Source organism: Dermacentor albipictus, unplaced genomic scaffold (assembly GCF_038994185.2).
Source record: "Dermacentor albipictus isolate Rhodes 1998 colony unplaced genomic scaffold, USDA_Dalb.pri_finalv2 scaffold_15, whole genome shotgun sequence".
Classification (NCBI taxonomy): domain Eukaryota; kingdom Metazoa; phylum Arthropoda; class Arachnida; order Ixodida; family Ixodidae; genus Dermacentor; species Dermacentor albipictus.
Window position 1 is genome coordinate 5187886 of NW_027225569.1, and position 13463 is coordinate 5201348.

The following is a 13463-nucleotide window of genomic DNA, read 5'->3' on the forward strand; positions in this document are numbered from 1 at the left end:
GTCTCAGATATGGGTGTATTTCAACACTCCCACTTTCCCGTACGCCACCGTTATTCCTTGAAAACCCCCATTTTACAACCGCAATGGCCCTTCAAATGGGGCCGGGGGTATAATAATGGTTCTAGCTTATTTTACTTCTTCTCGTGGGAGTACTCATTTTAGGCTAGAGGGGAAAAATGGCATATCAACTGTTAAAACGCCCATATGGGCTCATTTGTGTTTACAGTGTAGAAGGCAGGAATGCTACAATCCCACGACACATTTCTCGCAGTCTTTCGACCTTCTGCCTGCGAAATGGTGTCCTCTACAAGAAAAACTCGAGTGCCAGCGACAAAGAATATCTATTGGTCGTACCTGCCGCCCTTCGTGATGACATTCTGGTAGCCTGCCATGATGAGCCCACGTCTGGATACTTGGGATTTTCACGCACTCTTGCAAGAGTACGCCAGACGTACTACTGGCCCAGACTTTCTACTACGGTGAAGCGTTACGTGCAAAGCTGCCGTGAGTGTCAACGCAGGAAGTCGCCGTCATTGAAGCCCGGGGGGTTACTCCAACCCATCGCGTCACCCAGCGCGCCGTTTGATCAAATCGGCATGGATCTTCAGGGACCCCTTTCCCTTGTCAGCCAGCGGAAACAAGTGGATTATAGTCGCCACGGACTATCTAACACGCTACGCCGAGACGAAAGCTGTACAGCGTGCCACGGCCTACGAAGTTGCCCAGTTCTTTATCGATCACATAGTCCTCAGACATGGTGCCCCATCACATGTCATCACCGACAGAGGCACTGCCTTTGCAGCCCAACTGATAGAGGACATATTCGAGCTGAGCTGCACACAACATCGCAAGGCGACTGCCTATCATCCGCAGACCAACGGACTGACGAAACGGCTAAACAAAACCATAGCTGACATGCTGTCTATGTATGTGGACGTCCAGCATAAAACATGGGATCAAGTCCTGCCGTACGTTACATTCGCGTACAACACCGCCATTCAAGAAACCACACGATTTACACCGTTCCGTCTTGTCTACGGGCGCGAGGTCCAGACCACGCTAGACGCTATGCTCCCGCATGACACCGACGCATCACTTACTGCCGACGCCGAGCAACTTACACAACACGCAGAGGAAGCTCGTCAACTTGCGCGCATACACATCGCGAAGCAGCAGAGTACAGACGCACGACGTTACAACCTTCGACATCAACAAGTCGAGTACCAACCAGGTGACCAAGTCTGGGCGTGGACTCCAGTCCGTCGCCAGGGGTTGTCTGAGAAGCTCCTTAGTAGATACTTTCGACCCTACAAAGTGATACGCCGCGTCAGTGAACTATGAAGTCATTCCGACGGTGCCGCGTCGCCTCGGCGTCGACAGCATCACTCAGAGATAGTGCATGTCATTCGCCTCAAACCGTATATCCCGCGTTAAGGCGACGCCAATCCGATCTCATAAGACTTCCACACTTCCTCTTTCTAGTTTAGTAAGCATCGGGTCGATGCCTTTCTTTTGGCGGGGGAATAATGGCGCTAGGTGTCACGAGCCAGCGCTGAAAAAGAAGTTGGGACTGGAACGCGCGCTCAGCAAGAGACGGGCGCTGAGGTAGAAGAAGTAGAAGCTGAGGACGCCGGCTGGAATTTATTGTACGCCATCTTGTACAACTGTCTGCCTCGCCGACGCCAGGCACATCTTACATTGTCGTTTCGGGACAATATATATATATATATATATATATATATATATATATATATATATATATATATATATATATATATATATATATATACATATATGTATGTTTGCGGAGAGAGAAAGAAAGGAGACGTGTTAACCCCTCTCTCAACACGATAGTTGGTACGCCACAGAGTAAATGAGCATTCGCGCGATTATGACCTAATGGTTAAAAAAGCAAATATAGGAATGCTAGGAACGTTTGCCTTAATAAAGGAATTGTGTTCTTGATGACGTGTGTTTGGTGTAATAAAATATTTAGGCGCCATTTGTTTTGTCGCTGCGTAGTTCTGTAAAAAATAAAGCCAGCAGCTTGGGCACCTATGAGGGCAGTAAAGGTCCTAGCCTGCTCTGCGTGTTAGGTATTGGGTAAGGCAACAGCAACAAGACTCATCCAGGCTGCAGCAGTGGTAAGGATAGTACGGGAGGCTTCGTGAAGAAACGTTCGCTTTAGACACATCTCAATCAGAGATCTTTGAGGCAACGCTGATTGCTACAAGTTATTTTGTTTATGGCGTGTGAAGCTACTGGAGGTCTCTGATAATATTGTCGAGTGTTTGTTCACGCGTGCGTTATGAAATGGCGCTATGCATATAGCTTCCTGAAACGAGCCCGTCACTTTGCTCTGGCTTCTGCGTATAACTACTCAATTAAGGTAGGATTTCAGTTGTATCTCGGGAAGTGCATGGGAGATGGAAACCGCCAGACGCCACGCCCTTCCCTTAGTTATTTTAATGCGCCAACCTATCATTTATGCGTTTACTGCTTTGTCCAATGCAGTTTTTCTGCACATGGGAGCGGAATGCAGCATACAACAAACTTGGTGTAATCAAATCATTGTTCTTATGCTTTTTTTCGCATGCAGTGGAATTTACTATCGGGCTGTATACCAGTCAGATCATGTTGTTAGAGGTGCTGTGTATCGGCCAACGTGCTCTGCATGTCGGTGTCGTCGTGGCTGCGCTGCAGCACATGTAATGTGCGTTGGCTTGCACCCTTTTTTTAATGGCTGCAATGTTGTTTTAACACTCTGTCAGAGTGCAGCTCGGGTTTCAATGGCGGGCTTACTTTTTGCGGGCATTGAACTGTGGAGAAATATAGTAGAGTCACACATGAAGGATCACGTTTGAGTAGCATCAAGGCGAAGCCTCTAGTTTACCTGGAAAGTTCGCCATGCGTAATTACGTTCAGCATAAACGAGCGAATTGATGCGTCCATGACAATCAGGCTGCGAGCAAAAGGGCAGTTCAATTCTTCGTGACGTCATGAGGAGATGCGACGCACGGAACCCAGCAGCATGAGTGCGTGCGGGCGGGCGCACGTTACAAAGAACGCGAAGGGGCGGTCGACGGTGAACTGTGCGCGCTGGCGCGGGACCTTCACCAAGGTGCGGAAGCCGTGCACCAGTCCGCGCAGGAGACCCGCAGGTTTGGTGCGTTGCAGGGGCCGGCCTCCGGTCTGGGCCGTCTCGAAAGCGGCTGCATGCTGCATCAGCGTCACCCGCTTCTCGCCTGTCGTTGATCCCCACAGCTCGGCGTCCTCTGTGAACACGTGACGGACGCCGATAGCGCCGAGTAACGGTATCATATCTGTCACCTGACGGAGAAGAGGCAGACGTGGGCGGTTACAGGCTGCCCCACGCAGCATCGTGCCGTTACATGAAAGCACAGCAGGGGAACTATTTACATTGTGTATTTACAAGGGTAGCAAGGACTGGTCAATATGGAAGCCACCTAACATCAAGCAAGGCACGTCGTCGTCATCACATCACCAGTGAATGCTTATGACATCCCTCTAAATGCTAAGGTTAACATCACCGTCTTTGAGTAGCGCGTAACAAGACCGCCGGTGGCAGAACGGCCGGCCCAACGCCACTAAGGATCCACAGCAGGGGAAAGGCGCTAATGCTTGCCTCGAAACGTCGACGACGTCGATGGGCAACGGAAAGAAAGATGTAATGGGACTGGCGGACACAATCTCACAGGCCACGTCAGTCACTTGTCGAAGACAAAGGGCAACGATTAGGTGAAACTATAGCGTTTCACACAAAAAAACTATAGGGCGCTCAAAATTCAAGTGCTAGGAGTATGACAGTCAGTAAAAGGACTTGCTCAATGGTAATGCTTGCAGCTTTAGACGTCATTCTGGCTTCATATAAGGAGGCTACTGTTTTTCATTACCCGAGTACTCAGCGCTTTCTGAACACAGCAAAGTAATTATTATCTGTGCCCATGCGCAATCATTACGAATTTATAACGTCATATTCTATCGGAAAACGGCAAACTCGCAAAGCCGTTCTGTGCGAAATATACGCGAGCTATAGGCAAATTAGTGCTCACCCATCCTCCAGTGCGCGTCTGATGCACCACCAGAGTTTCCTGTAGTAATTTCTGTTCGAAACCATAGGCGTGAAACTTATAGTGTCACAAAACGCGCCTGCAAGTCATGAGGTAGTTCAACAGCCCATAAACAACACGGACGAGGATAGGAACACACAACACGAGTGCCTTTGTGTTTGCCTATTGGAAGCAGGCTTAGACTACACCGTTCCTTCAATAAATATTGAGGAAGGACACCTAATTACAACAGACGGGATCCAGTAGGTAACGTCTATATGCGTCATCTACGCAAGCGCACTAACAAATAAATTTTTTTTGTCAGTGAGATTGGCGGTGTTACGGTTGGCGTGTAACACCCTTGGCAAAAAAGATGCTCAACGACTATGCCTCATCAAAACGGAGGGTGGATTCCTAATTTGATATGGTTGCCTCGAATAATTCCTGCTGTTACACTTGGCGTGTAACACCCCGGGTGAAAAGGATGCTCAACGACCATGCCTTATCGAAACGCAGGATGGATTCCTAATTTGCTGTGGTTGTCTCGAGTGGTTGCCGATCTGGTGGGCGCCCCGCAGTGTTCTTAGGCCCCTTTGTGTGTGTGCGTGAAAACCCTTTCAGCGAACTGTCCGACTCAAGGGGAGAACCTTTCCGCGAACCAGCGTCGCTCAGGAGGAAAGAAGCAGCCGCGAAGCACCAACTGGGAATGAGTGCATGTCACGTGACCTTGACGTGGTCAATATCCCGCCTACAATTTTAGTGCGCCTATTTAAAAGGCCCCGCAATGTACTTGTTCAATTCATTCGTTCTCTTCCTATCCCCCACGAAGCTTTGAATGAACAGTACAAGTTTCGGACTAGAAATTGCCTCGTCCTGGCCTGGTCGCCATGGTGTATGAGACGCCAGCAGCCCGCCAACAACGCCACGTTACCCAACAGTGACGTCGGTCGAGGTTCGGGAAACGGCATCGCAACAGCGCTTATCATGCGCGCGTGACCTTTGCAAGTAGCTGAAAGTGGCTCTATTCTGCTTATTGCTAATATATTAATTCCAATGCACATGATGAATTGAGATGTCCGTTTAAGAGCGAAAACATTACTGAGCTTGAAAGGCAAAATCAACCGCTATTGAATTCTGCCGCAATTTTCCACTTCACCGCTTTACTTGAGTCACTGACTTCGCCAAGGAGAACAGTGCTTGAGTTTATTTCCTGCAGCTATAGTTCGCAATCCTATGAGTGCGCTCGCTACCTGTAATGTCTCCAAAGATTATCTATGATAGATCTCTAGTGATGTTCCTGTAAGGAAATATATGAATGGAAAGTACCGATGACACTTTTCGCCTGAGTCTTTAAACAACTATAGTAAAATTCTCATATGAAGGCTATGCAATTCGTTTCTCTACTCTTTCGTTGAGCATCAAATACTTACGTTATCCTATTCTCTGTGACAAAGTAATTTTGTACATTGTGCACGTGATCTAAAGTCGTCGTCTTTCATGCAGACATTTCTTTAGAACGTAATATTGAACCACTGTCCTTCCAACTGAAACCAGCGTGTGGAAGAGAATATAAAATAATTTACTATGGGGTTTTACGTGCCAAAACTACGATCTGATTCTGAGGCATGCCGTAATGGGGCACTCCGGAAATTTGTACAACCTGGTTTTTACTTCTTTTTTTGACGTGAACCTAAATACAAGTGCGCGGGAGTTTTTGCATTTGGCTCCTATCCAAATGCAGCCGCCGTGACCTGGATTCGATCCTGCAGCCTTGTGCTTAGCGAAGGGAAATTCTGTATCCAAACAAGTAGTGTGTTCACTGGCCTGTGCCCAGCACGTTATGATGTAAGAATAACTTGTACTTGTCCGCAACGACCAACGCCTGCCGAAAAGCAGGGCTCGTTCTCAAAATTTTCATTGCTTTTTTTTGTGGCTAGGCTTTCTGTTTAATTTGGATTGAGCTCATAGCAGTTAGGCTGGGCATGTAATGTGAAGTCGTAGTTGCAAACGGCGCAATTGTTCTTACATGTAGCGTGCCGAAATATCTCACACAAGACTTTTATAGTGATAGTTATTGAAGTTTATTGGAAGCCGTGTTCTTGTCAACTGTCACGGCTGTTATCTTGTTTACTTGGCACGAAAGGTAAAATAGAAAATGTACTTTCATTTCTCCCCGATAATGAATCGATTTCACCCCTTCAACGTGAATGTCTTAACCAGGGGCCAAAGAAACGCCCTCTAAGCGTATGGATATTATAAAGTTTAGAGTGTGCCCACTGCATCGACCATTGACTTTGAACGAACGACTCTACTGGGCGCACAATTTCTAAGCCACTGCATCTCAGCCGCTGTATCGACCGCGGCTGCGCGTCAGAATTCAACAGTCGTGCTATTCTAAGCCGACATTCTTAGAAACGCATACAGGGAAATATCGAGGCAGCAAGGATAAATAGACGAAAAGACGGCAACATAAGCATTCGGTCGGTTCGAATCACAGGAAAAAATTAGATCTTCTTAGATTGGCTTGCTAGTACGTAGCGCTGTTGCACATGTGAAGCGTTCCGAACGTAACGTACTTACTCGTGTCTGTCTTGCATTAAGGTTTTCTTTCTTTTTTGGCGAAAATGCTTTGACGAAATTACTATGCGAGCACATTTTGTTTCCACAACAAACGTTGGTAAATGTCAGCGTTTCCATTCTTTCTCTTTTTCTCTAATTCGTGTTTTGTCGGTTGTGTCAAACGATGAGTCTAGTTTTGCATAACGCTGGCCACAGTTAACCTCTCCCGACAAAAAGAGCTCCGTGCCGCAGGCAGCAACGTTGCCTCCTTCGTCCGAAGCACGTTTTGTCGCGTACGAAGAGTTTTCATTGCTTATTCCTTGAAATGTACATTCCTGGTGACTCCAACACGGTACTTGTTTTGCTTCTTCACTTAGAGGCTATGAGATGCTTGCTTTGCCCGTTAGAAACTAGTCTCGTCTAGAGGTGTAAGCGCTGGGAAATAAACTGTAAAAATTACATAATGAACTTTCTTTCTAAATTTGCAACACATAGAAAGTAAAAAAAAATATACATAGAGTAATTCTTATTCTCTGTTTAACGTCACACGACTCTAGAAACGATGACAAGAAAGCGGCAGCACAATTTTTTGAGTGTCTTTATTCTATGTTTTCAGTTTCGTTTTGAAACCCTGGCGTATCCTTCAAACGCAGCGGAATAGAGGATTCCGTCTGTGTTTAAGTCCTGAACTGGCGTTTGGGACGGCACGAAGCATGCGGAACTTTCAAGCTTGTGGCAAGCCTATAGGCGTGACTGGCAGTGAGCCACTCACGCCAATAGCTCAGAGGTTGCTGCAGAGACCTTCATCATGTGCCAGCTGGGAACTAAATTGGTCCTTGACGTAATGGTTTTGCGGAAACGCGCAGGCTGGAGAGAAAAAATTGGAGGACGCTTAAGCTTCGCCTTCAAGAGTGGGACGCGACAGCGTTCCCGTCGACCCGCCAAGGGGTATAAGACAATGCGCTACGGCACAGCAATCACTTACGATGCGCCCCGCATCGGACTTAGCGCCCACCTATCACGCGGTGAGCGTCGAGCAACGCAGCGTTCGGCGCGGCAAACGAAACGTGCGCCTGAGCGAACGAAACGAACCAAAGAACTCGGTGTCTCGGAGGGGAAACGATCTACGCCAGCCAAACGTCGTGATCGGCACGGGCAGAGAGATAGATAGTAATCTAAACCGGGAGCCCGGCGAAGCGTCGTCAGGGGAGAGGGAGTCCCGCGACGCGCCTGGCAGCGGTCCCAATGCGCGCGCGGCGCGCCTCCTGTCGGGGCAGCGCCGTACATTGAGAGGAGGGGGTCTTCTGTGTTTGCCGCAAGATGGCTCTGCGTGTGCGGAAAGCGCAGAAGAAATGCAGCGGAAACGCACTTCGCAACTCGCGTAATTGTGACTTCTGTACGTTACATGTTCATAATTACCGATATACACCGCAGTATAACTTTCCACGGCTCGTTTCGAAGGCAACACCGCATTCACTAGAGGCGCGTTTGCACCGCTTGGAAGCATCGAACTCGTGGCTGAGTGGTAGCGTCTCCTTCTCACACTCCGGAGACCCGGGTTCGATTCCCACCGGGCCAATCTTGGAAGTTGCTTTTTATTTATGAAGCGCCTGCCGTGATATATCGCTCACGGTCAACGCCGCCGACGACGACACCCGACGCCGACGACACCGGCTTTTCTGCGACACGAGCTCCTTAACGCTATCGCGTTAATAATTAAGACAAAATGAGACATGCACCCAATGGTAGCTCAGATGGTAGAGCGGCTGCCGCAAAAAGGTGGTGTTCCCGGGTTCAAATCCCAGACCAGGACAAATTTTTCTTCAACTACGAGGCTGTTCTTTCGAGGAACCCATATAGATTTGCTTTGTAGCAATTTCTAGGATTGGGTGGATGATTCATTTTCCCTTTTTAAATTGGTGCCTTCTAAAATTTTCAAATTATCCCTTTTTAATTTTCTCTTTTTAAGATGTTCATAACAAGCTTAGAAACAGACTGACATGTGAACGTGTTGGAAAACTAAATCACATGTTATGAAATTTGAAGGTGGTAGGAGCCTGCAGCGACTCTACTACGAGTGCGTCCAGCGACACGCACTCCGGCACTCAGTGACATTTTTTTCAGTTTCTGATGAGCATCTTTTTGTAGAAGAGAACAAGGCGTTCATTCCACTGTCTTCGTGCTCTCTGCTTAATTATCGCATGCATTTATGGATAAATATTTTAAATGGTGCAATAATAACATCAGCTATATTTAGTGGAGTTTTAATTTTGTGTATAGCATGTAGTAGCCAGAGCTTTAAGGCATGTCGAAGAACAATTGTTGCCCAGTGGGTGGCTGAAATGTACGCAAACATTTTCCAAACCCGCCGTGGTTACTTAGCGGCTTGGTCTTTCGCTGCTAAGCATGAAGTCGCGGGATCAAATCCTGCCTACGGCTGCCACATTTCGATGGGGCAAAATACGAAAGCGTCCGTGTACTTGATTTATATGCATGTTGAAGAACCCCAGATGGTCAAAATTATTCAGGAGTCCTATCGTAGGACATGTATCTTAATCAGATCGTGGTTTCGGCACGTAGAGGCTCAAAGATATTTAAATGGAATGTTAAGAATTTGCCGAAGACACGGCTTTGATCAATCGACGCGAGGCGTCATCGGCAGGAGGAACATTAGCAATGGATCGCTGCCGTTCAGCGACAAACTTCTTGTTCTGAGGCTTTCTTCTGTGATCTCGGCGCTTGTTGCAGTCGATCATATTTACGCGGGTAAGCGGCAAAACTGATCATGGCGTACCCACTTTTTTGGTTCAGTTTGCCCGCAGTGCAGCGTACTCGATAAATTCATTTCGCTTAGGTTCTGAACGCCACCTGCCACTTCTTCCGTTTCTGCTTGTTTAACGCGTTGGTCTAGCTACACATTAAAAAGCATGCGCGTGCGGGGGGCTTATCCGGTCCGACATTAATCGCCACCTATCTTTCCCTCATCTTTTTTTTAATTTATTTAACTCGGCGCACCAGACATTTTCGGGCTACGAGCGGCATGCGCACTATCAGCGTGACATAGCAGTCTTAGCAGGAAAACATCGAACGCAGACCTTCATAGAAAGGACACGCAAGCAAGGCACTTATCGATTGTTTTCTATGGGCCAAAGTAAACCCCAAAGCGAGGAAAGTTTTGTAAGAGTAGGGACTGCATGAGTGCAGCGTGTACTGTGTCAGAATTCCTGAGGCTTGCAAGGACTGATTTTGTTTATTTGACGTGGCCCGTTAAGTCGTCGCACCAGCTATCCCGCTGTTAATGTTTTTCAATTGATTTTATGCGTGGCTTCGCACATGATGAACAGTTGCTACTTGCATCATGCAGAATAGCTGAGTTTTCGTACATATTAACGTTTACGCCTCGCCTCGTTTGTAAGTTGCTTAAATCACGCTGTGATTCACACTAATATTTGCAGGTAAATGCTTTTTAACAGCCTTATTTTCGCTCATGGATACCTTCGGTATTATTGTTGCTCGGGAAATGCGTTAGGAAAAAGGTAGCTCAGGTCGAGGATTGCTCATAGCTACTGCACATGGTATTGCTGTTCCACTTTTGCTGAGAAATTCGCGTCTGGTTTGTAAAGTTGTTGTGGTGCAGTAAAATTAGGAATGTTAGGCAGGGGGTAGCCATCGGGAATAGTGCCGTTGTTCAAGGCGCGGTATAGAGGGTCGCCAGTCACATAGAGGCTTCTAGGGCAGCATGTTCAGAGGAGAAGCCCAAGGACTTAATGATGGTCGCACAATGCCAATCTCCAGTATATGGTCGAATGATCACTGGCAATCTCGAGTCAACCCGGCGCGATGCGTCTTGAACGACTGTGGACAGATGGGCCTGTGGTGATAACATGGTGGGTGACATCGTGCTTGACAGGATGCAAGAAACGGGATGGGTGAAGCAAGTCTAGAAACTCGTCGAATAAGTGCTCATAAACCGATGAAGGCGGCTTCTTCGTAACGGTGCAGATGCCGGCTGTAGACGCTATAACTTGCACCGTTAGGTGTGTCGCAGCATCGATAAGACGCTTGTTGGCCGTCTCCACAGGCAGGTCGAACCGACGAAGAAACTCAGCACCAAGAATCGGGTAAGCCGCATCCGCTCCGAGGAAAACCTATCGGAAAAGACGCCGGAATCCAAGGTTCAGTGTGACGGCGCGCTCACCGTATGTCATGATGTTGGTCTTGTTTGTGGATTGCAGCGTAACTGCAGATCGGCGATTCTTCGAAAATGTAGGCGAGGGTGGAACGACGCTAACTTCGGCTGCCGTGTCCACTAGGGAACAGTGACCGGACGCCTTGTTGAAAACGAGGAATAAGTGGCCGGCGAGGAAATGGTCGGCGTGGCTACGTCCATTAGGGAGTCGGCAAGTTGCGCGAGATATACCAGAGATAAGGCAGCTGTAGTGGCGAGCACCATGCGGACGGTGGAAGCCCGGCACTTCAAGTTCTCGGAGTAGGCCTTGATCGAAAGAAGCAGCCTACCACCGAGGAGGTGCTGAAAACGGTGCAAAAGCTGTGAAGGCTAGCGGCCACCTATTTCTTCAGCTGACAGTATCTGCTCGAACCTCTCCGACTATGAAGTAGGCTTGAGGGGCTCAGCCGACAAAATGTCATAGGGGTTTGTCTCGGGCGGAGTAAGAATGAGCAATCTACGGATAACGCACTGACACAACGTAGTGAAATTTTTAAGTCTGCCGTGTTATCCGGGCCGTCACGAACTAGCTGTTGACATGCGCTATCCAGAGGGAGATGAGCTGGCCAGAACGTGGGTAGTCGGAACGAAAAAGCGGAGACTGATTGGTACGCTGTGGCGTCGGAGGAGGCTTGTCTGGAGTCGCCGGTGGGTTCCATTCTCACCGTTGTCAGCAAACTGTTACGAACGTCCGTGGTCACCAATATTGTAGATGTCGCGTGCATGTGTTTACGAGATGCAACTGCATAAACACAAGTAAACAGAAATAAAAACAGATGTACAACAGGAGCTTGCCGTATCAGAAACGCTGCTCTATGGAGAAGATGCAGCGACTTCCGGCGGTACATGACGAGGAAGTACAACTTTCCTTCCACTATCTACGCTTGCCGAACCGCGATCAGAGACAGCGGCTGTAGTTACGGGCACTGGGCGCGTTCGGAGTGAACGCGGGGCAACGCGGACGGCGTCGCCGGTAGCTCTGTTCCATCTTTCGGTGCGTTGCCTCGTTGGCGCTGCTACAACGTCATTACGCCTAGATGACATATGACCAGTGTTATCACGCAGTGTGCGTTGTTGGATTTACAGATCAATGCCTTATTGCTTGAAAATTTCACGCACAATTGAATATCTATTCAGGGTGTCCTAGCTAACTTGGACCAAGATTTTGTAAACGCCTATGTGTTCTTCCTAACAGAAATCGCGTGGATATTAGCGTTTATCTAAACTTACAGCAACATTTATTTTTGCCGTGTTTTCTTTAGTAATTAGCCGAGATAAATTTACCTTTCTAAACATAGCTTGAAACGTTTAGGCGTCGTCTATCGGGAAGTTGTGGAGCTTCACAAATATTGCCCAACCCAGGTACTCCGAACGAGATAGACTTAGCGTGGCCCTTTTTATTCGGGAAAAACGAAAGCCCACGGCGTTTAAAATGTACCACGTGACAACGCGCTCTGTGCGCCCGAATGCGCCGCGATTACAGCGCCCTCATGAGAGATTTGTAAAAACATTGCCAGCGCCGCGCCTTCCGTTCACTTACCAAGAAAGGGCGTCAACCTTCGCTCGGCTCTGAGATCACCGGCAGCGGCTGGCGACGGCGCACCGAAAAAGCGCTTCGTCAGCAGCCGCTGGCGGCTGTCGCTGAAGCACACACCGTAATCAGCCGTTTATTTCGATATGACGAGAAGCTCATTATTTTTCCAGCGTTCAAGTCGATGCGGAATAAAAAAAATACACACAAAACATGCGTCATACATCTGGAACCTGTGCGAGAGACAGCATCATTTGTTACAACGGCGCTTTTCTTGCAAGCTGTGCCTAGATGCATGTGAGCTCGACTGTCTATTACTGTCTATTAAATGTCTTTTTCGCGCAGCCTTCACCATGTTGTCAATGAATACACTCGTGTCCAGCAGGCCAGCAAATCTGTCGTTGACCTTATATTTCTGAGTGAAAACTTGTTCCTCCGGCCACACAAAGTTCAGATTTTTCCTGCAATTTCTGATCATTCCATCGTTGGCATAACACTGACGTTGCAGCAAAATGGAATTGTATCCAGACGGGTTTCGACTTACAGGGACTACAATATAGCAGATGATATAGATATACTTGAATAGTTGGACATTTATTTTGAACGGTTTGAGACGCTTTGTCTTCAACAAAATACGGATATAAACAAAGTTTGGCTAATCTTTAAAGCCCTTGTATAAAAATGCATAAACCAGTTTGCGCCCTTGAGGGTAAAAAAGAATCGTGTGCATAACCCCTAGATATCACGCGAAATTATCCATTTGAAAAGGAAGACACAATGATCCAAAACAAAGTACGTCGTACAAACGTGTGCGTGATTTAGATCTTTTAGAACAGATTATTATGCTCAAAAAACAGTTGAAGGATGAGACAAGAGACCCCAAACAGAAGTATATTAGTGTTACAACGCCAAAGTTCCTTAAAAACTCACGCTAGAAGTTCTGGAGGCACTTTTCAAAATATAAAAAGGCAATCTCTGAGTTGAGTATGACTCAAGGCTTTATTACTAATAAAGAGGATATTGCAAATGAGCTTAACAGTTTCTTCTCCAGTGTCTTTACTACAGACAATGTGAA

The 13463-nt window shown here is 47.5% G+C and overlaps 1 protein-coding gene across 3 annotated transcripts in view; it reads right to left on the reverse strand.

Annotated features, from left to right (window-relative positions):
* Window positions 1–2865: 2865 nt before the first annotated feature.
* The window catches only part of LOC135918530 (ipis-1-like), a 187602-nt gene continuing 177004 nt past the window's right edge, over window positions 2866–13463 (reverse strand). For 2 of the 3 annotated variants that reach the window (XM_065452144.1, XM_065452143.2), the window contains exon 6: window positions 2866–3330. In XM_065452144.1, coding sequence (XP_065308216.1) covers window positions 2998–3330 — 333 coding nt within the window. In that variant the 3' untranslated portion in view covers window positions 2866–2997. The remainder of the gene's footprint in view (window positions 3331–13463) is intronic. The other variant, XM_065452145.2, reaches the window with a different exon arrangement.